Source organism: Carassius carassius, chromosome 13 (assembly GCF_963082965.1).
Source record: "Carassius carassius chromosome 13, fCarCar2.1, whole genome shotgun sequence".
NCBI lineage: Eukaryota > Metazoa > Chordata > Actinopteri > Cypriniformes > Cyprinidae > Carassius > Carassius carassius.
In genome coordinates this window covers 1,266,169-1,290,303 of record NC_081767.1, presented here as the reverse complement: position 1 = coordinate 1,290,303, position 24,135 = coordinate 1,266,169, and the positions used below count along the sequence as shown (strand labels likewise).

Below are 24,135 nucleotides of genomic sequence, written 5' to 3'. Positions count from 1 at the left end.
CCTTTATGCTGCAGATTAACAAAGGTATTAACACTTTCTGTATGTTTACATCTGCATCTGTCATGTAGATTCAGTCTAGCCCATCATGATGTCAGTATATGGATGATTAATGACCATTGATTGACAACTGACTTTTTTTTGACTTGTAAAACTGATCAGTAGAACTGATAAAACTGAATTTTAGCTGTGACCGTACATTTACTGTATGCTGCAGTTTGTGAACATGATGTTACTGTAGTTCTAGACAAAATGTCAACATGCATTTATTCCTCTCACTTGCACAAAAACAGCTTCAGTATACCTCAATATCAATAAAAACAGTCAGATGCAAACTCAGAATATGATGCAAACCTGCGATAATTAAAAGTGTTAAATGACACAAATATCCTTTATGTATTTAATCCCATTTTATTAACTAATGTCTTTGCTGCTGACCTTTGACAACTTAATTCATATGATATGCAAAAATTGCTTTAAATTTATGTTTCCTTCAGCCTGAGGCTTATTCAGTTCTCTTTTGGTGTGAAAAAGCTTATTACATGTGCCTTTTTTTAATTATTTATATATACTTATGCAATTAGTTACTTTTTTTTAAGGGAGTATCACGATATTATAATGTATTACTTTTAAAAGTATCTTCCCCAACACTGGTTATAGACTGCACCATTATTCTGCAGTTTAACAAAGTTTGTAGCTCTTTAGCATCTTTTCAGAAGTGAGGGGGACACTTATATCCATTTTGCTGCCATTCCAATATAATATAAAACATTACAATATAACATTTCTGTAAGCTATAGCCTACCAGTCAACAGTTTTATAACCGTAAGATTTTTAATGTTTTTAAAGAAGTCTCTTCTGCTCACCAAGCCTGAATTTATTTTATCCAGAATACAGCAAAAACAGTAATATTGTGAAATATTTTTTACTATTTAAAAAATGTTTTCTATTTGAATATATTTTAAAATGTAATTTATTCCTGTGATCCAAGCTGTATTTTCAGCCTCATTCCTCCAGTCTTCAGTGTCACATCCTTCAGAAATCATTCTAATATGCTGATTTGCTGATTATCAATATTTAAAACATTTGAGTACATTTTTTTCCAGTATTCTTTGATGAATAGAAGGATCCAAAGATCAGCATTTATTTGAAATAAAAAGCTTTTGGAACATTATACACTATATCATTCAAAAGCTTAGAGTCAGTATAATTTTTATTTTTTGGAAAAAAAATAATGGAAATTAATACTTTTATTTAGCAAGGATTCTTTAAATTGATCAAAAGTAATGATAAAGACGTCATTTTACAAAAGATTTCTATTTCATATAAACGCTGTTCTTCTGAGCTTTCTATTCATCAAAGAAAACTGAAAAAAATCTACTCCACTGTTTTCAACATTATCATAATAAGTGTTTTTTTTTTTTTTTTTTTTGAGCAGCAAATCAGAATATCAGAATTATTTCTGAAGGATCGTGTGAATGGAGAAATGATGCTAAAAATGCAGCTTTGAAATCTCAATAAATTACATTTTGAAATATATTCAAATAGAAATCAGTTATTTTAAATAGGCTAGTAAAACTATTTAAAATTTTTATTGTTTTGCTGTACTTTGGATCAATTAAATGCAGGCTTGGTGAACAGAAGAGACTTCTTTAAAAACCATGAACAAGCTTACTGTTCAAAAACGTTTGGTAGTGTATAGGCAACTTAAATTTTTCTATAATTTCAAGCTTTGAATTGGCTTAGAAATCTATAACTTCTGGACAATAACAAATAATAAAAATTTTTTATCACATAATAAGGCAGAATAGTTTCTATACTGTAACAGCACTGCATTGTTCATATACTATATTTATCACCTGCTGGAGATGACTTAAACCCATATTGTCGCAATCGTATGTTTAATGTGTTCGTGTTTCCAAAAGTGTCTGTTTTTCTGTGAAAATAACTGTTTTCATACAGCAATAGCTGGACAACGTTGTCATATTAGGAGTTTCCTGGTATGACTTTCTGCGCGAGAGCGCCCTCCAGCTTCGAGTATGAATGAAACACACACTGCAGGAGAGTTTAGCGCTCTGTGATGTTCATCTCGCTGTATTCTGGGTCCGAATAAAATATCAGGTCTTGCGCAGACTGTCCTGTCTCTTTGAGTTCAAATCTATATTTATTCACACCAGCTCTTGAAAACCTCTATACGAACACACTTGACCGAAAAAGTACGGGGGACGAATTTCCGTTATATTAAAAGTGGGGGGACACGTCCCCCACGTAATCTACGCCCCTGCTCTTTAGGTATTTCTACATATATGCATCTGTCGCAGAGAAATGGACAAATAATGGATTCATCCATACTGACGTCATGGTGATAGACTGATTGACAATGGACATGTTTTATGCTTCGGTTTTCAAGTTTTTAGCACTTTATGCATGTTTACATGCATCTGTCACAGATAACAGGACATGCAATGGATTCCATCACTCGCATCATTATATCTGCATGGATGATTAATGGCCAATATATGACAATGAGCCTTATTGCCCGCGAAATATGACCAAAATTAATCTTAATGCTGCAGTTTCATGAAGCTTTAAGCATTTTAAGTATCTGTAATAGAGAAAACGGCACAATGCATTCGCTCTGTCCCATCGTGATATCATTGTGCATGATTAATGGCTAATGATTAATGGATGATTTCATCCGTGATTAACTCTGATTGATTCCAGGACAAACTGTTCTTCTGCGATGTGCTAGCCGTGAGTCAACATGGACTTCCCATGGACTTCCCAGTGACAGGACACGGATCATGCGCGTGATAATGTGCCATTACATAAGCAATGATGATGACTACAGTAAGCAAAGAGGTCGTTCGTAAGCAACTAGGGCTCCTTTGTTGATTGCAAACACACACACACACACACACACATACACACACATGGCGCGCGCTGTTGTCCAGGAGGCGTAGGAGCCGCTCTTCCCTCCGCGCGCGGCTCTGGCCCCATCAGTGGCCGCATAGTTGTCTGATGAGTCAGGAATGTGGTTGCATGCTTTACACATGAGCTATTACTGAACACAGGCCCCAGTAGAGCACAGCCAGTGCGCTCATTCACAGACGGGAGGGAGGGAGCGAGCGAGAGGGAGGAGGCTCAACAATAGAGAGCAGGAGCGCGCAGAGCCAGAGTCAGAAGTGAAGAGACGCGCGAGAGCAAAGAGCGCAGCTGCGGCGGCAGCTGAACACACAAAAGCCTTTTCATCCCCTTATCTTCAGAGGAAGCATCTCCACCTCTGTACTAGCGCTCATCTGAGCTCCGAGTGGATTGTGGAGGTTTTCTGCGTGTGGCCTGGATGCCCGTTGACCTGGTGATCCCTCCCCCGCTGTGGACAGACATGCACGAGAGCGAGATGAGGCTGAAGATGCGCGTCAGGCGCATCAAAGAAGGGCGAGATCTGAGAGGTGAGCTGGAGAGAGAGTGTGTGTTTGTGGGACTGAAGGTTTTGCATGCATCTTTGGGTTATTTGTGATTCATTTCTCCTTCCTTTTGTCACTCTGTCAGTGTAGCAATGGTGCATCATTACTTTGCATTATGTATGCATGATATGTGTATGTAAATGCAAACGTGCGTCTCATTCGCTGTGTGTGATTGCATCTCACTGACCTCCTCATGTTTGCACATTGATGACAAGTGGCTTCAGGGGGTGCAGTCGATTTTTAGTCACCTGTCATCAAGAGTTTCAATCACTGATACATTGTCAACACAGAAGAAAACTTGCTTACTTAATCATTTCTATATATATATATATATATATATATATATATATATATATATATATATATATATATATATATATATATATATATATATTATGATTTTATAACACATGTATTTTTAAGTACCTTACATTATACGGCTATTTTGGTTGTATATAAGAGGAAATAGATACTATCTTTGATTTTTTTTAATGCATATTATTTATATATTTATTTGTTTGTTTGTTTGTTTATTTTATTTTTTGTGAATTTTTCAAATGAAACCTTTAGGTCTTAAGTTACATGTGTGATATTTGAGAAACTCGTCCCAAATGATGAGGTAATGTCATGTGTTTTGTGTTAATCGTCATTTACATCTAATTTATTGCATTGTGGGACAAAAGTTCAGATGAAGAATTGCAATACAATTTCAGTTGATTTTATTGGCCTTCGATCTATCATGTGCTGACATCAACAGCAGAAACCTGATGACTGTGAGATTTGAAATATGACATTGTGTCATCCCATCAATCTGAATGTGTCTGAACTTGCTGGAGTATCATTTCCCCCTCAACAAAATTAGCACACTTGTGGTAAGCTCCTGCTAAGCAAGTCCTAAACAGATCTGTATTTAGTCCTCATGCACATAACTCTGCTCTCGTTCCATTAAAAAAAAAGATATACAATCTGCACAAAACTAAATTGTCTTATCCGAAGTGACTCACAAAAGAGAAACAAATGCAATTAATCAAAGAGCCAACACTAATTATAATATACCATGCCAGGTTTATTAGACAGCTATTAGGATCACACCTGTATGTACTCTGAAAGCCTGTGAGTGTAACTCCTGCGCACCATGTGGAGCACTGAGGATATTTTGGGGGACTGATATCATTGAGATCTCTCTGCTCACTAGAGAGGGGATCTATGCTGCTTTTCCCTAAACCCTTCAGAAACTGTAATATTTCAAACCAGATGTTCAGGAAAACCAAAACAAACATTTTTGTGGATCTTGCCACTAAGTTGCTAAGTCACTACTTGAGGTTCACTGTTGTTATTTTTCGATATATCCGTCTTGTTTTCCAGAACAAATATTGAAACATTATTAAATCGAGATGCATTTAATGGAGACGCACAGTGAGCTAAGAAGTCTTGTTTTCTGAGAAACGGATCAAAATGAAGTGAGATTATGCCTAAAACAAGAACAAATATCTGCCAGCAGAGTGAGAAAACTATTTTTCTGACCCCAACTGTCATATATTTGTACTTGTTTTAGGCATAATCTCACTTCATTTTGATCCGTTTCTCAGAAAACAAGACTTCTTAAGTCATTTACTTCTCAAGTAAGTGTCTTGATTTAAAAGTAGATTGTTGTACTGGAAAATGACAGAAATGCAAGAAAATGTATATTTTATTTATTTATATTTTATTATTTATTAATTTATTCATATTTTTGCAGTTTAATGTGCATGTATTTTTTTTTTTTACTCCAGCAACATGTCAGATTCTTCAACGCAAGCACTTTCTGTAAGTTTTGCGATTTATCTAAAACAAGACGGTTGCTTGCAACACAGAATATGTGTTAAATCTACACTAAAATCAATAATGAAGTCATTTTTATCTCGGCGACCCACATGTCATGCAGCCCTCAGAGCGAATTTGCTCCGCCCATCTGTCCGGCAAACACTAGGACACGCTGACATCATGCCTGTGGAATGTCAGCCATCAGGACGGCCAACCAGATCTGCACTAATTCAGTCAAGGCACTTCACGTCTGCTGGCCTTTTCTTTCCCTGCATGGCCTAGAAACTGTCTTTCACTTTGGCTTGTGATGTCATAAAGCAGGCAAATCAGTCGTGGGATGTTAAAACCTCATGTCAGAGCATGTTCGCTTCGTCTGCATGGTGCCGGTGCACTGAGAGCTAGTCAAAACTTCTGGGGTGCATATGTGTGTGCGTGTCCCGAAGAGGAGAGACGGCCACCCGCGTGTTGAGCGATGATGTCATCCTGCTTGGCGGTTGCTTTTAATAGCTGGAAACAGGCAGCCCTTGAGCTGGGCCTTAAAGGGCCAGGCGCTCCTTATAAACAAAGCATGTAGCTGATTTGAATATTTGGCTTGTGCTTTTATATAATCAAAACTGACCGAGTGAGTGGTTTGAAACAGCTTCCTGGTAGCTTGTTGAACTCTTGGCGTGAAGTCAATGGCCTGGGGTTAAACCGGTGTGAAGCAAGTAACACTGACACTTCTTTGCGTGACAAGAGCGGGTCATTTATGACTCACGTGAAATGTTCTTTTAAACAGGTCTGTTTGGTTTGACTCACATAGCATATCTAATGGCCTTGTCGAATGATGTCATGTGAATGTTACATCGAAAAGTCCAGAAATCCTTATCTGCTTGGAAGGGGGTTAGAAAATGTTGAATTGGATGAAATGAATGGACTGATGGATGAATAATTGCCTTCTCCAGTCACATGCATCTGCTTATTGACTCTTCATGCCGATGAGATCATCTGCTTTTTTTGCTTGTATTCAAATGTTTCCCTTCTTCTGTCGCTATTTTGTTTCTCAGTCTCTCTCCATTTCGTAAGTCTTGATTTGCATGAGCCTGTATGTCTCAAGCAAACTCAAACACTAATTCAAAGTGATGTCATTGCCCTGTCTGCCGGCTTTTCTCGGAGCCTGAGGTAACATGTCTCAGATGTCTAGATGAGCGAGTACTGATTCCAAATCAGCAGTTCCCTTTTTTGTATTTATTTCAGTAACACCATCACATTGTGAATTTGAATAGTACTGTTTTAGGATTGAGGTCACCAAATTAAGGGGGTAAAAGTGGTTTCATTTGAGATCCCAAAATAATTGCAGATGGAAATAAGGCTAAATCTGGTAGAATGCATTAAATGGAAAATAGTTATGTTAAAATATTGTACATGGTGCAAACAAACAAATAAATACTAAGGCCAGTACATGGGTGTGTATGTGTTAAACAAGTGACAAATGTAACTTTATGCACAATTTTAATTACACACATATGATATGAGTTGTATGAAACCACATTTTATAGAGCTTTCTGTCAAGCTGCTTTCGAATGATATTTAATGTGTGGTATATTTTTAGAAGAGCTTTACAAAAAATAAAACATAATATGTGAAAATGTTTCCAATATAATATTGCTTAGAAAAAAAGTTTTGTAAACCAAATATGAATGAAATGTTTAATGTTTTTTGCATTTTTATTATTATTATTATTATTAGCACAATTACGTATAACATCTAAAAGTCTATAATAACGCTTTTGGAGGTCCTTAGCAATAAAACGTTTACATACCTCTGTATGTATCTAGACTGTAAGACTAAAGGCTCATTTACACAAGAACAATAACTATATCAAGTCTACTTCAAAGTATGATAACATTATTCATTATAAGCTGATTTGTCATCAATTAATAAAACTCTTTAAAGCAGCATGGATTCCGATTGGCTGTCAATGTTTTTTTCATTCATCAGCTGGGGGAAAAAAAATCATTCTGAAAGTGATTCCAATGATGTTGTTCCTTTGTTCCAGGAGTTGTGGTGTGGACTTACTATTCTTTTAAGTGTTCTCTTAACAATTTAAAACATTTTCTTATTTTTATCATTGTAGTTCTGGCCCATGGTGTGAACTGGCCTTTAGAAGGAGGGACCATTCACAGTGAAAGTGTGTGTGTGTGTGTGTGTGTGTGTGTGTGTGTGTGCTTCCTCTGAGCTCTGGTTGGGTGTCAGTGTTCCTGTGGCCTGCCTCATTCCCACTGTGTGATGCTGGTCACAGGGAGCGGAGATGAGATCATGCAGGAAGCAGGAGACCAGAAAACCAGACACTGACACCCTATCTGCCTCGTAAAGTGGCAGAGCTCAGCTTTCACCAGCCCATTGGTTTTCTCATTTCCTTTTCAAAGACAGGGTAAGCCATTCTTGCAACCCAGCAGTAGTGTAGACTTATACGCTAGCTAGAGCTATAGTGGTTAGAGACTGGATTGCTTGAGTGAAAATGTAAACATGAGTTCAGAGAGTGTAAAAACAATCCCACCGTATTGCAAGGAACAAAAGATTTCTTCATCCTGGTTGAGGGTCATCTACTGTACACTAAGTTTGCTGGATATTCTAGTGCAGGATGTTTCTGCATAGCGGAAAGGCTTCTTGGCCCCTGTGGAGTATGTGTTTGGGGCTCATGTGTAATTCATTCAGTTAGGATGTTTGGAAACCCCCTTCATTGTTACTGTTATTCCATTCTTACTGTAAGTAGTTGAGTTTGTTGCAAACTGTGTGTGTTAGAAACGGTTCTCTTCTTCTCTGTACTCTTTCAGGTGGCTTTGCAGCTTTCTCTTCCTGTTTTCCTGACTTGTGTGAGAGTAAACCAGCCACTATTCTACCTCTCAGCCTGTCCCAACCCTGTTTACCTGTGGCCAACGTCGGACCCACCCGCATCCTGCCCCACCTATACTTGGGCTCCCAAAAAGACGTCCTCAATAAGGTTGGTAGATCTCAAAAATTAAATAAGAAAATAATAATCTATGACTTGGTTTGCGGTATAGCTATCACCTACAGACACCTTGAATATCATCATATCAAGAAAATGCTTTAAGTTTCTAGCACTTAACAATTCCTGCCATGAAGACATAAAAGACGCATCTTGCATCATCAGATAACTAGGAATAGTTTTCTTTTTATTTCCTGGAGGGTGTTTGTACATATCTTGGAACAACTGAATTGTAGTGTATCTCATCACTTACTTAGATAACAGGCAGCTGAACGCATTCCCGGAAATACTTTCATTGATGTTGGGTTGTTAGCCCTGTCAAGTTGACATGAAACTCACCACCAAAACATTTTATTATCTTTCTACATATTTCTAATTTACAATAGCTTTAGCATGCGTGACAGGCTCACTGATAGGAAGGATGTTCAGACTCACTCAAAGAAGAAGTTGGATGTTTTTCTTTTTTTCCCTAGTTCTATATTTGTTTATGGAATTCTGTAGAATTGATCTGTCTTCATGAACTTCTAAATAACTTCCATCTTTTAACAGGAACTGATGACTCAGAATGGAATCACTTACGTTCTGAATGCCAGCAACACCTGCCCCAAACCTGACTTCATCAGCGACAACCACTTCATGCGCATTCCCGTCAACGACAGCTACTGCGAGAAGCTGCTTCCTTGGTTGGAAAAAACCAATGAGTTCATTGGTAAGAACGTCAGACTCTGTGGTTTGCTGAATGGACAGTGGAGTATTCTAGAAGCAAGCTTTTAAGAAGTTAGAGAGGTTTTGTTAACACAAGCCATCTGTGTATCAGCATTTGAGGGAGGTATGAGTGAGGTCAGTGTTCGAGGTGGGCACGTGAGGTGACTTCATGCTTTGTGTGCAGTTTGACAGTGGAACTGCTTTTGACCAGTTTGCTATTCTCTGTGTCCACAGACAAAGCCAAGGTGTCAAACTGCAGAGTCATCGTCCACTGCTTGGCTGGCATATCCCGCTCTGCAACCATTGCCATTGCCTACATCATGAAAACTATGGGCCTGTCTTCAGATGATGCCTACAGGTAACTGCAGCTCTTTGGAGGTTCAGATAATCTATGGACTGCCAGACCAAGCCTAGACTAAGGTCCAAGGTTGTTTGCTACCGGTCTAGCTGGTGGAACAGCGTAGTCCTATTATTCATCAACCAAAAATGCTGGTTACGAAGCCTGATATTAGCATCCCATGACAGGGTCCCCACCATGAAATACTTGTATTCTTAAGAAGCTTAATCAGCAAGCCTCTGTTGGTTTACCAGCATAGTTGTCTGTCTGTGTTGGTCCACCAGCTAGATCAAGACCAGACCAGCAATTGTTTAACTGTCTCTAGACATAGCTAACAATAGAAAACCAGTTGAATTTTGGGATCCCATTGAAATTTGTTTGTATCTAATGTACTTTCTGTAGGTTTGTGAAGGACCGTCGGCCATCAATATCTCCGAATTTCAACTTCTTGGGTCAACTGCTGGAGTTCGAGAGAGGCTTGCAGATGAGGAAGAGTCTACCCTGTGACCCTATAAGGTTATCAGGGAAGCCAAATGAAAAGGTGGAGGAGGTTCAGAAGATGGAACAGGAACGTTCGGAGAGCAAACGCTGTGACCAGCGGACTCTTCAAACTACAGAGATCACCGTAAAGCCTCCGTTGCCTACATCACTGCAGAAAGACCTAAGCTCCCTTCACCTGTCCAATGAACGTATCCTTCAAAACAAACGGCTCAAGTGCTCCTTCTCCCTTGACATCAAATCTGTCTACTCCTCGAGCCAAAACCAGCAATCTTCTCCAAGCTCCTCATCTTCAGCCTCTGAAAACATACCCAAACTCTGCAGACTTGACAGCCTGAGGAACAGCAATGGCGTATGCCAGTACCCTTCAACGATGAACCATCCAAGCCCTACGGAGTCACAGTGTACTGATGTAAAGTCCAGGATGAGCCAGCAAAGCGAGAGGTGGGAAAACGGTGGCTTGGAGAGGTTAACTCTTTCCCTCGATCTGAAGCAGGATAACTGCGGGCCAAGACCCCAGGATCCCATTTGCGAGACCAACTTGAAGGTGCCTTCTTTCCTCAGCTTGCCACTGGGTACGTCTGCTTCTTGGACCATGCATAGAGGCTCAAATGAGGCCACCACCCCTATCACACCTACGGGTGACTGCCATTGTTTCTTAGGCACTAATTTGGCACCATCTGGAACAGGGAGCACCATGCACTTTGGCAGCAGTCCTGTCTGTGGCAACTCCAAGCCCAGCAAACATGGAAGGGACAAAACGCCAGAGCCACTGGACTTTCAAAACAATTGGCTCGAGGATGGGAAAGCAGTAGTGTGCAGTGTATCGCAAGTAGACATGAAGTACAAGCGCCGCAGCTGCCAGATGGAGTTCGAAGAGGGTATTAACACAACACAAAGCAGCGAGGAATTTGGGAAGCTGGGCAAGCAATCCAGTTTCTCTGGCAGCATGGAGGTCATCGAGGTATCCTGACAAAGATGACAATCTAACTCCAGAGAAAGCTGTTTATTTATTACAGAGTTCTGTCATTAAAGAGCTTTGCATCTAAGAGAGACTTGTCTCTGCCACCTTTTTCAATCCAGGGTTGAAAATGGGTAACTTAGGATACACTGAAAATGGCACTCACACCAAAGACCTCACGGAGTGAACTTTTTCTGGCATGTCTTCCTGTGGTATACTCAAAATGAAGGAGGACTGATGGGGGACATCCTTTTAGCATGATCATACAAAGACACTATACATGAAAGAATGAAATGAGTGTGTGTATTTGTGCATTTATGCTGGTTTTGATGCAAATTAAGGCAGTCGCACTTAACGGTGACTTCTGAGGGGGAACTGTATGTATGCCCAACTTTGAGAAGATGTAATTGCTGTGCGACCATTATTTTTTTCATTGCCCAATGTTCTATTTACCTATAAATTGAGTAAAATAGGGCAGTTGCATTCAATAGTGTCCCTATTCAGTGTTATATTTTTTATGAACAGTGTAATAAAAGAATGGAAATATGAAGTGTATGTTCGAGCTGAGATACTCTCAGACCTACTACTGTGCACTGAGCATGCTCAGAATGGCTGGCTACCTACAGACAGACAAGCTGCATCCAGCAGCACTATGTACTAAGCTGTAAATCTAGACGTATTTACATATATATGTAAAAGACATTTACTTCAACTTAAAAGGTCTATTTAAAGTTTCATGCATTTTTGCTTTAATTTATTGTATAGGTTTCATTCTGGCAATGAGCAATAATATATTATTTGAAAACTTTCCGGTCTTTGTCTGAGTCTCTGGTGCAAATACAACACAAACACACACACATTTATAATGACTTTAAATCAGAGAACTACAATACATGTACATAAACATTACTTGTGAGTGTTATGTAAGTGGAGAACAGCCATAAACTTCTATTGATTTTAAATACCACTAATTATAAATACTTAAAAAATATATATATATACAACCCGAATTCCGGAAAAGTTGGGACGTTTTTTAAATTTTAATAAAATGAAAACTAAAGGAATTTCAAATCACAATGAGCCAATATTTTATTCACAATAGAACATAGATAACGTAGCAAATGTTTAAACTGAGAAATTTTACACTTTTATCCACTTAATTAGCTCATTTAAAATTTAATGCCTGCTACAGGTCTCAAAAAAGTTGGCACGGGGGCAACAAATGGCTAAAAAAGCAAGCAGTTTTGAAAAGATTCAGCTGGGAGAACATCTAGTGATTAATTAAGTTAATTGATATCAGGTCTGTAACATGATTAGCTATAAAAGCTTTGTCTTAGAGAAGCAGAGTCTCTCAGAAGTAAAGATGGGCAGAGGCTCTCCAATCTGTGAAAGACTGCGTAAAAAAATTGTGGAAAACTTTAAAAACAATGTTCCTCAACGTCAAATTGCAAAGGCTTTGCAAATCTCATCATCTACAGTGCATAACATCATCAAAAGATTCAGAGAGACTGGAGAAATCTCTGTGCGTAAGGGACAAGGCCGGAGACCTTTATTGGATGCCCGTGGTCTTCGGGCTCTCAGACGACACTGCATCACTCATCGGCATGATTGTGTCAATGACATTACTAAATGGGCCCAGGAATACTTTCAAAAACCACTGTCGGTAAACACAATCCGCCGTGCCATCAGCAGATGCCAACTAAAGCTCTATCATGCAAAAAGGAAGCCATATGTGAACATGGTCCAGAAGCGCCGTCGTGTCCTGTGGGCCAAGGCTCATTTACAATGGACTATTTCAAAGTGGAATAGTGTTTTATGGTCAGACGAGTCCAAATTTGACATTCTTGTTGGAAATCATGGACGCCGTGTCCTCCGTGCTAAAGAGGAGGGAGACCTTCCAGCATGTTATCAGCGTTCAGTTCAAAAGCCAGCATCTCTGATGGTATGGGGGTGCATAAGTGCATACGTTATGGGCAGCTTGCATGTTTTGGAAGGCTCTGTGAATGCTGAAAGGTATATAAAGGTTTTAGAGCAACATATGCTTCCCTCCAAACAACGTCTATTTCAGGGAAGGCCTTGTTTATTTCAGCAGGACAATGCAAAACCACATACTGCAGCTATAACAACAGCATGGCTTCGTCGTAGAAGAGTCCGGGTGCTAACCTGGCCTGCCTGCAGTCCAGATCTTTCACCTATAGAGAACATTTGGCGCATCATTAAACTAAATATACGTCAAAGACGACCACGAACTCTTCAGCAGCTGGAAATCTATATAAGGCAAGAATGGGACCAAATTCCAACAGCAAAACTCCAGCAACTCATAGCCTCAATGCCCAGACGTCTTCAAACTGTTTTGAAAAGAAAAGGAGATGCTACACCATGGTAAACATGCCCCGTCCCAACTATTTTGAGACCTGTAGCAGAAATCAAAATTGAAATGAGCTCATTTTGTGCATAAAATTGTAAACTTTCTCAGTTTAAACATTTTCTATGTTATCTATGTTCTATTGTGAATAAAATATTGGCTCATGTGATTTGAAAGTCTTTTAGTTTTCATTTTATTAAAATTTAAAAAACGTCCCAACTTTTCCGGAATTCGGGTTGTATATATATATGTATGTATATATATTTATTTATTTATTTATTATTATTATTTTTTTTGCAAATGAGGACATCACTGTATGTCCAAAATGGGAGGTTTTCTCGGATTTATATAGATAGATAGATAGATAGATAGATAGATAGATAGATAGATAGATAGATAGATAGATAGATAGATAGATAGATAGATAGATAGATAGATAGATAGATAGATAGATACCCAGTGAACAGGAAAATTTATCAAACCGTTCTAACAAGTTTCTGGTAAAAGTTATGAGGAAACGTTCTTCCAGTAACATTAATAGAACATTAATAGAACATTCATTCAAAGTTATTTTTGATCTTTAATGTTCACCAAAATATTATTTAAATATCTCTTGAGGAACATTTTCTTTGAAACAATTTTGTTTTTCTAAACATTTTTAAAAAGTTTAACATTTAAAGGGATTTTTGTTCCCTAAACATTGACAAAACCCCCCAAATTTTTTTTTAAAGCTGGACGTTACAAAACACAACATTTTTCGTTAGATGGGTATGTATATATATATATATATATATATATATATATATATATATATATATATATAATCTGCCAATCAGCAGATGGAGACAACAATCCCCTGCAACAGATTTCCAAATATTAAAGTTGCAATCAACATCTAAATCTAATTGTGTGTAAGTGACGTTCATTAGTAAGTGTTAGAGACTGATGTGGAGGGTGTTGCTTGGAGGAGACAGATTTGTGATGCTTTGTTTTAGACTTTCCACTAAGCCACTTGACAGGCAAAGATTTGTGTTCTGTATTCTATATGGTCAGGATCTAATTTAGGCAGTGTTTCTGTAGGTGTCCATGTGTGTGTGTGTGTGTGTGTGTGTGTGTGTGTGATCAATAAAAAAGACTTCTAAATCAGTTACAGCAAATACATTTCAGACAGCTCATCAGCACTAATGAAGGCTGCCATTCACTCGCTAATGATCTGCACCTTACTGAAGCCACAAACACACACACAACAGACGCTTAAATTTACAACTGTACTTGACTGACTGAGTGGTTTAAAATCTATGAGCCCTAATTGTCTTGTGTGTGACAGATTCCTTGTTCGAGTGTAATTAAGAAAAGGACATAATGACGAGCGCATGAGAAAAAGCCCATAACTCACTCAAGCAGAGGATCTTCTTCTGGCTTCATCTTCATCAATCGCTACATTTTGTGTTGTTGTTTTTTTGCATGTGTAAAATGTTGTTAATGAGAGAATAGCAGCTCATTTCACCTAGAATGAGTTTTTGTGTGTTTGCAGGCCTGTGCGTGAGAGAGCGTGTGAACACACGATCAAGAGAACAGTTGATTATATCCAGACGTGACACTGTAATGTGGAGCCTGGCGCTCAGATCCAAACCCTCTGCATGGAAACTGTTAAAGAATGATTATGTCATCTGGACATTTTTCCCTTTCCATGATCTAGAAGCAGCACGTCTCATCCCTCTTTTCTCTCTCGCTCCTCCTCTAGACTTTCATAAGCAGCACGCTATGAACTACTTTTCTTTCAACAAATACAGGCCAAGGTAATTATGATGCATGAATAAATACTTCATTGGGGGAAATTTGGTTTAAATGTCAGAATAAATAGAGATTGAACATCTGATGGATGATAGTTTAGGAGATGTTTACTTTTGCAATGGCCCATGACGTTCTACAGGATGTGAGGAATTATGATTCAGTTCAGGGTTATTATCGTTAACTAAAACCATAACCTTAACAGTTTTTAGTTTTTTTACATGAGATAAAATAAAATAAACATGAATTTAAATAAATAAATAACAATGTTATCATTTCTAAACTTATTTAATATATATATATATATATATATATATATATATATATATATATATATATATATATATATATATATATATATATATATATATATATATATATATATATATATATATAATTCTTTATTTAATATAATATATATTTATATATATTTTATTTGATTTAATATTTCCAGCACTAAGCACTAAAATAACTGAAACTAAATAAACTATACCGAGAACTAAACCTGCACAGACATTAAACAAGACAATAAATAAAAATGACAAAAAACAGACAGCAACATTACTAAAACTTTAACTAAAATTTAAATATAATATAAATTAAAACATAAAAAACTTGTATTTCAGTTGTAAAAATTACATATAATGTATATTTGTTTATTATATTTTAATTACATTTCATTTTTATTATATTTCATACAGTATTAAGTACATATTAGGCACTAAAATAAATATAAAGAAACTAAACAAAAAACTTAAACTGCATAGACATTTTATAGATTAAAAAAAAAAAAAAATTGAAAATGAATAAAAATGCCAAAAAAAAAAAATAACACTCAAAATGGTTTTGTTTTTTATTATTTTTTTTTATTAAATTAAATTAATTTTATATTATTTTATTTTGTTTTATGTAGACCAATGAATCATACAAAATAATACCAAAAACATACATCACAAAGAGTTAATAATTCAGGGTAGCCTATATCAACAGTCTTTGCTCCCATGCACTTTCAGATTCTGACTGCGTCTCAAACCGTTCTCAACAGCGCTTTAACACTTTCTAAAGTGCATCTATTTTTGCAGTTACAGCAGAGAGTGATCGTCCTTTGTTCCATTCATAATATATGAGCAGGTAATGCAATGCTATCTCAAGTCTCATGTCCTTTAATGGCCCCCTGCACAACAACCAGGCTTTATGAATAAATAATATCACTGCAGCTCAGCTCGTGACTCGCAGCTTCCGCAGAGGAGAGCGGTGGTCAGCATGTGGTCAGATATCAGCGCAGGGTCACTGGACTGTCCTAAACAACAACAACAATTATAAATCATACATTGGTACATGATCATCTGATTTAAATAAATGTCAGACCAATGTATTTATTGTGCTTATATTGGCAGTAAAGAGTTATGAGATTTACTTTGACTTTTCATTCAAACATGCATCTGTAAAAGAGTAACAGATTTTGGTGCATTTTAATTATCAGTGTCCAACAATATGTAAATCATTTATTTTTGCTGTTATATCATTTCGGTCCAACAATTTAATTTTCAGCACAAATTAATAATCGATTGTGTTTAATATCATTCTGTGATGGAAATTACCATTTTTAATCACAGGGCCAGTATTTTATTTTTTGCTAATACTGTACATAAATTTAGCATTTTATGTATATAAAACATGCATATTTATAAAGATATTATTTGAACATTACTTTTTGCTTAATTTGACAAGATTGCAGCTTGAAAATGACACAGTTTAAAATATATTGAAATGAAGAAAAATGTTTTAATACTTTTTACAGATTACAAATCATGAATATTGCAATAGTTTATAATTAAAATTTAATGAGTGATCTTCAGAATTTTTAGGGTTCAACAGTTCAAATCTATTACAGTAGCCTACAGTATATGTAATGCATTTAAAAACAATAAATAAATAAATGAATGAACAGTGAGGTCAATCAATCAATGAGTGTGTGTGTGTGTGTGTGTGTGTGTGTGTGTGTGTGTGTGTGCGTGCGTGTGCGTGTGTGCGCGCGCGCGCGCGTGTGTGTGTGTGTGTGTGTGTGCGTGCGTGTGCGTGTGTGCGCGCGCGTGTGTGTGTGCGTGCGTGTGTGTGCGTGTGAAAGACAGAAGCAGAGGTCACGAGCTCCTCTGAATGAGCCTCAGATGCTGGCTCAGATGTTTCTCCATCGATCTGAGCTCAGACGGCTCTCTGGATCGTCTTTGTGTGTCCTGTAGGTGTTATATTCAGCCCTGCACTTCCAAACAGAGTGTTTTGTGGCCTGTGTGCACCGATCTGGCTCCATGAGCGCGGCGTCATCAAACCTTCACAGCAGCTTCTGTTCAGTCTCACGCAGTCGTACAAATGAACCAATCAAATATAATGCATTGCTATCAAAATGGGTGTTTGGAGGATTTTAGTCCATGTCTGTGCAGTAGCTCATGGTGGGATTTATATGCTATAGTCACATAAATGTCGACAAAAGAGATCGAGTGTGTTACTAACTCATGTGTTGAGAAAGTGTCTTAGAACTCGGCAAACTTTAGTTTTAAGTCTTCTATAATCTGTATTCGTGTTGTGTTGTACAAACAGTGAGGAAACTGAACAAACTTTCAGGAAGAAAGCAGATTCTTTTGAGGATAAATGACTCCCTCTGCTGGACTTGAGCTAATATTGTCACACTGTGACCTAAGCCTTGTTTCTCTTTTACAGTGTGGATGTGGAAATATAGCAGTTCATACTCAGGAAAGCACAGAAGAACTTAAAACCATCCCAGTTTGATACATTTCGAATTCTGCCATTTTAAAATGAATGAAACGTTGTTAATAAAACTCTTATGTGTTGTAGTTGTTGTTATTATTATTAGTGTGAACACTAACTGGATTATTCCTAACAGAACATTTAGATCTTCCCATCATATACAGTATATACATTTTTAATATATTGCATAAAATATCACTTTTTTAATGATGAAAATAATGTTAATTAATTTTTTTTTTATTATTAAAATTTCACAGTTTGGTAATCATATGAGTGATTTTCTAAAATTTCATTAATTTGGTTGTGTTTGCTCCGCAGATGCTATACACATTTTTTTTGTTTATTTATTTATAATATATTTATAATATGAATATTAATTTCTAGGGTGAAATGACACAAGTTGGTATGATATTACAATATTAAAATGAATTAAACCCAAGATTAATCCCTCATGTAAGGTAACTTTCCTTTTTGTTAATGAATACCATTTAAGTGCCTGAGTTTGAATAAATTTAAATTTTATTTTTTTGGCATTTCAATACTTCATTTAACAATGTTTATTAGACTATTTATGAAATAAATACAACTCCTACATCTCACAACATATTTTAACAATAAATAAATTGCCAGCAGCAAAATTGCAATTCAATTTAAATGAAATAAGTGCCTCAGGTGTCTTTTTTTTCTAATGCAATTCAAAACTCATATTCCGTAAGGCTTGAAATAAAATCCAAATTTAATTGTTAAAGAAATTGTGTAACGGTATATTTTATGTGAAATTTTAAATGATAATTTTATTACTTATGAAGTAAAAAAAAAAAAAAAAAAAAGTAGAAATAGTTTTTATTCTATTGCATTTTTTATGTAGCATGGTAATGTAAAATGTAGTTGTATTAGCCTATTTGTTTTAAAATCTTGTATTATTTTATACAGTCTGTTTTATATTTTAACAATCTTAGTAAAGACACATAGCAGTCAAATACAACAGACAACATCTTAATCATAGATGATGACTTTACACATTTATCTTTAAAATCGTTGCCATTAAAATAAAGAGGTTAACAATGCGCTCAGGGGCAGTGCGTCACGCACTCCGTCACTCTGCGTGTAGTCTTCAGCTGTCCCTGGAAACTACATATCCCAGCATGCCTCGGCGAACCGACCACATCCCGAAGAGAGAGGGGTCGGCATCAAACCTGTGTTTACTTCCGGATTTCCTGTATATGGCAGAGCTTGAAAACAGCCACTGCACTTGCCCTACGAGCTCCGCGAGAGCCCCGAGCCCCGATCCGAACCGAGAGCGTCTCCGGTGAAGCGCTGCTCTGGTGACCGGAGGTCCGCCATACTCCGGCACAGCAGCAGAGAGACTAGCGCAGCTTCAGCCGACCATTCAAGACACAAAGTATCCTTCTGCCACCCTTCGCCAAACGTCAAAGTCAATGCGGTCCTCGATCGGAGCGCTGGAGCTCGTCCCCCGGCCCCTCCGTCTCCTCTCGTGCGCTTGGCATTAACGCGCTAGAGCCGGGGATTAAACACAGCCGAGAGCCGACACACACTTAGAGAAGGAGAACAAGAGGGGCACGGAAGCTCTGCTTGGATTTATCTCTTTCAGTCATCATGGACTGGTTGATGGGGTGAGTACGTTACGTATCGAGATCATTGTCCTAATTGACCGATGCTTGAATAACTTGACGCACAGAGTCAGATGTGTTGTGCAATTTGTCGGCAAAAAATGCCCTGCTTCAGCCGAGCTCCTCATCAAGGAAATACACCTCCATCCGCGGGCTGTTTGGCGCTTTAACATGCAGTTTAACATGTAGCACTTACAGTAACTGTAACGCAATCCTGTCACTGGTGCACGCGCGTCTGATCTGATCGCGTGCCATCATCATCATCATCATCATCTGTGATTCAGGCAGTCCGTTTTAACATTGCATTCTTTAAAAATAGCACCTGCTATATATACGCAAACATTATGAAGTGTCCTTTAGTTGTTGCTAGTATTTGTAACTACTAGAAAATCGTTCAGAACCCTGACAGCACTAAAGTTTTTAGAGCGTTTGCTCATCTGCAACACAACAGGACGTTTTCCTATCAGATGTCAAATAGACGTTTAGAAGATGTTTATGATTGATTTTGATCTTGCAGACCTCTATTAGATGTTTGCACACAGCAGATGAAGCGATCTTTAACATAACTCCATTAGAGACAAATACATACATGTTTTCTGGTTATTAGTAATTTAATATTTTAATAGTTTTACATGTGTCTCACTTGATAAATAAAAAGTATCATCTATTATTTCATCGTTATTTTGCTAGTTGCAAATGCTTTGGGTTTTATATTAAGTGTCTTTAAATTCTATGGACTAATATTTATAAAAAATGCATTTGTTTACATGCATTTTTTTAGAAATGCATGTAAAACATAAAAACATGCATGCAAATACGTCTGTAAACAAACCGACACGTAAAGCCACCTAATATAAAATACATTGCTTTATTTTTACTCAAATCTAGTGAACTTCTAGTTGCTACTTTGATAATACTCTGATTAATGTTACTAGTAACAACTGGAAAACATACTAGTGGTGAATAAGAAATACTTTGGAAACTGGAATAGATGCTGGCAAATAGTTATTTGATCTGTCAGAATTATTTGCACCATTTGACAAACACACCTGTGTCTGACTGATCTCCCGGACGTTAAACCTGATTGGTGACTAACTTGAAGTCAAATTGACGCCAAATGAATTGCATGGTCTGACTGAACGATTAATAGAAGCCGTTGAGGTTTCTGTCAAGGTGCTGACGTCTGCTTCCTTTCAAACATGTTCAGAGTGAACAGAAACACTGACACAATGATGCCACTGATCTCACGCCTGATTCTGCTTCATGTCTTCATCCCCTTCCTAATTAGCGTGTCCATCTACGGTGATCGAATAAGGACGTTCACCGGGAGGATAGTATGAGAATATCACATTAATGGTTGTGCTAGTTTTGGACCCCTGCAGAGAGTGTGACATCTGTGGACGCGTCCAGTGGCCAAGGCTTGTTTTAGTTTCTGTGCTGACCTTAAACAACAACAACAAAAGATGGAGCTCGCAGTTGATTTGAGCAATTCTTTCATGCAGTGAGCCTTAAACCACTGAATTAGAGTATTTAAATAATGCTGTGTCCTTAAGTGAAGGAAACCATCAGCAAAGGGTTTTCACAATGGTTCTTGATTTGACTGTGTGCTTCCAGCAAAGCCTTTCCTCGAAACGTTTAAAAGAGATGCTATAAAAGTAGACTCGAGCTCTTCATCTTGGTTTTGTGAAGACCCTATGAATGAACCAGAAGGCTTTTGTTCACATAACAGCCATGATTGGTAGGTGATTGTGAAAATGTGTTCACGATGTAGATGAGTTTGTTCCTTCATCAGGTTTGTAGAAATGCAGCACTGCATCAGTGTCTCATCAATGGATGCTCTGCAGTGAATGGGTGCCGTCAGAATGAGAGTCTGATAAAAACATCCCAATAATCCACAGCACTCCAGTCCATCACTGAACATCTGGAGAAGACACAAGATGAAACACATCCAGCATTAAGGCGTTTTTAACTCAAATACATAGTCTATAATCCATAATAACACTTCCTTCAGTGTACAAGTGTTCTGGTCTGAATCAGGTCAGATCCAGCAGCGTTTAAACTGCTCTAAACAAATATGTGTCTGGATTTTGATGCACTTTTTCACTGAATGAAGTGTTATTATGGATTATAGACTCTTAGTCCTGGATGTGTTTCATCTTTTGTCTTCTCCAGATGTTAACTGATGGACTGGAGTGCTGTGGATTATTGTGATGTTTTTATCAGACTCTCATTCTGACGGCACCCATTCACTGCAGAGCATCCATTGATGAGTCACTGATGCAATGCTACATTTCTCCAAATCTGATGAAGAAACAAACTCATCAAAGTTTTGGAGCACATTCGCAACAAACTCTTTGGTGAACCATTCCTTTAAAATGAACAGGAACTGACTAAAACATACTTTGATGGTAGGTTTTTCTGCATTGTTCTGGCAATACCAATAGACTGAGGTAATATTATATTTCTCGTGGCGCGTGGTGCTAAGCACATTGTACTAGAAAGCGCAGTACGTTCTGGCGTTTCTGGCAACAGCTTTGCATTCCTGCGTCAACCCACATCGTCATCTGAAGGGTGACTGATAATGTGTGTTCGTGTCCCCAGACAGCGATGAGAGCTACATCCACATCTGAACACCTTCTAAAGGAGGTTTCCTGGCACAGGCTGTTGAGCGGCGATCAGTTGTTGGCGTCTCCGGTTTGGGCAGTTCAGTGCTCCTCGGGAGGGATGTGTGTGATGAAGAGCAAACGTAAAGTAATCCTGATGCTCGACTGAGACCGGAGGCATTGACGGTGGTGTTTATAAAGAGAAAAAACCTGAGCAAGCTCTTTTTAACTCATCAGTTGCGTCTGTGATTCTTAAATGGTTTGGTTTCAAGTCTTTGTTTTTGACCATGTAACCTTGCGTGAATAATGTTGTTACAACACCAATATTTTAGATACAAGTGAATGATACCACTGCAAAAGCTACTAGTCTAACTAATATATAAATAAATAAAAGAAAATAACGTTTTGGGGTCAGTCGATATCACATTTTTTTTCACTTCTTGTGATAATTAATCACCTAGAATTTGCAAAAATCCCTATTATACTGTAAATTATGACTTGATTGTGTATCATATTTTCTAGATTGCCATAATCATAGGGACATTAGGTAGTAGTAGACTGACATATCTGTACAATATTGGCATTGGTTGGATAGATTTACCTGTAAAGTAGTAAATGTTCAATGTACATTTTAAAAGATTAGAGGGTTGCCTCTTGTTTCTCTGAAGTGAACGGAGTTGGTTTTGGGTACGATGGCTTTTGCAAACAGAGGCTGGTGATGTGAATGAACTAGGTCAAGAGTCAGACAGAGAAGATTAGGTTACGTCAGCGCTCACCTTAAGCAGTGGATTTGTAAAGTGTTTATAGTTTGTCGGTTTCGAATTAATTGAAAGTGAAAGTAAACTTTTTGATGCACACGTCAACAGCATATTAAAGAAAACTATCATGCTTTATGATGTTTCACTTCCTGTTTCTGCTGCAGAAAATGTAACCTTGTGCCTCCTTTTCTCAAAAATAGAAGAAATAACCAAACATGCCTTGGTTATCTGTGGTTGTGGTGAAGGCCTCTGTCAGGTGTGGGTTGAGTCTGTTTTTATCATTTATATTTTCGGAGGTAGTTTTGATGCAGCTGCTAAAGGGTTTGCATGATTTTTACTCTAGATGTCCCTTCATCAGTCAGTCAGTCTCTCCGCTGTTGTGCTGTAGGCTTCTAGAGATGCATTAAATAAAGTAAGTGTCATTGTTTACTCGCCTGCATGATGTCCCAAACCTGTATGACTTTATTTAATGTTAATGCTGTTTTTTTTCAGTCAAATGAAAGAGATTATATATTGACCTTTTCTCCAATCTCCAAGTGCACCATAGAATTTGTCTGTATGTATATATACTAAGAGTTGTGAAGTCAAACAATAGCTTTGTGTGAGAAACAACCCAAAATGATATCCAATATTAGTGGATCTCTCCACACAGCTCTCAGATCACATTTCCACATTTGAGTTTGTCTTTATGTAAAGCACTTTAGTGTTTGCTTGTTTTGTTTTTGTTAGTGAAAAAAAAATCTTAAGAATAAAATTATTCTCAACTCCTATTTAATTAATAAAGTTAAAAATATTTTGTATTCATAAAAAAAGTGGGGAAAAAAAGTTTTACTGAAGATTGTTCTGGAGACAAATCTCTAATTTTCTTCTTAAGGGCAAAATGAGATGTTCTCAACAAAACATTTTAAGTAATTTTCAGTAATTTTATGAGCTAGAATTGAGAAATTTCTTTAACTTTATTTCTTAAGATTTTCTTAAATTTAGACCCAAATATACTTTAATTGCATTGAGCAAAACTTCATTTCATTTGAAAGTCAGTCAGGTTTGCACACTTGAGGATGAGTGAATAAATAAATGGGAATTATGTTTTTGAGAGAACGATCACTTGAAGAACCAAATGCACTCACATCCAGAGCATTATATCTCCAATGCAGCGTTGTCTTATGGAGTCGTTCTGGATGAATAAACGTGGCTCACAGCCAGAGAAGCGCCGTCTCATCTCTCTCGTGTGAGTCACTGGTCTCTCCTCTCGCTCTGTCCTCGGGTCTGACGTCAGGAGTGTGTCGTCACAGCTGTGGCCCGCGGCCGCTGGGTCGGGAACATGTGTCCTCTCTGCCGGGGCATGGAGGATGAGGAGAGGAACACGGATTGGGTCTCCCTGCAGGCCCCGCGCTTTTTATAGATCCCAGCCAGTTACAAAGAGACAACGAGAGATTAAAGAAGGATGCTGGAGACGCCGGTGAAGGA

The 24,135-nt window shown here is 37.6% G+C and overlaps 2 protein-coding genes and 1 long non-coding RNA gene across 3 annotated transcripts in view; all 3 read left to right on the top strand.

Moving 5' to 3' along the window:
• Positions 1-3,001: 3,001 nt before the first annotated feature.
• LOC132155810 (dual specificity protein phosphatase 8-like) lies at positions 3,002-11,565 on the top strand. Its single transcript, XM_059564514.1, has 5 exons — positions 3,002-3,449; positions 8,084-8,250; positions 8,806-8,965; positions 9,196-9,319; positions 9,701-11,565. Exons 1-5 carry the CDS (start codon positions 3,341-3,343, stop codon positions 10,767-10,769), a joined length of 1,629 nt encoding a protein of 542 aa, XP_059420497.1. The 5' UTR covers positions 3,002-3,340; the 3' UTR covers positions 10,770-11,565.
• Positions 11,566-18,845: 7,280 nt separating this feature from the next.
• Positions 18,846-24,135, top strand: part of LOC132155818 (MOB kinase activator 2-like) — a 42,942-nt gene continuing 37,652 nt past the window's right edge. Inside the window, exon 1 of the mRNA XM_059564526.1 lies at positions 18,846-19,310. Coding sequence (XP_059420509.1) covers positions 19,294-19,310 — 17 coding nt within the window. The 5' untranslated portion in view covers positions 18,846-19,293. The remainder of the gene's footprint in view (positions 19,311-24,135) is intronic.
• LOC132155528 (uncharacterized) lies at positions 22,867-23,292 on the top strand. Its single transcript, XR_009437257.1, has 3 exons — positions 22,867-22,924; positions 23,012-23,080; positions 23,161-23,292. It is a non-coding gene; the product is annotated as an uncharacterized LOC132155528 (long non-coding RNA).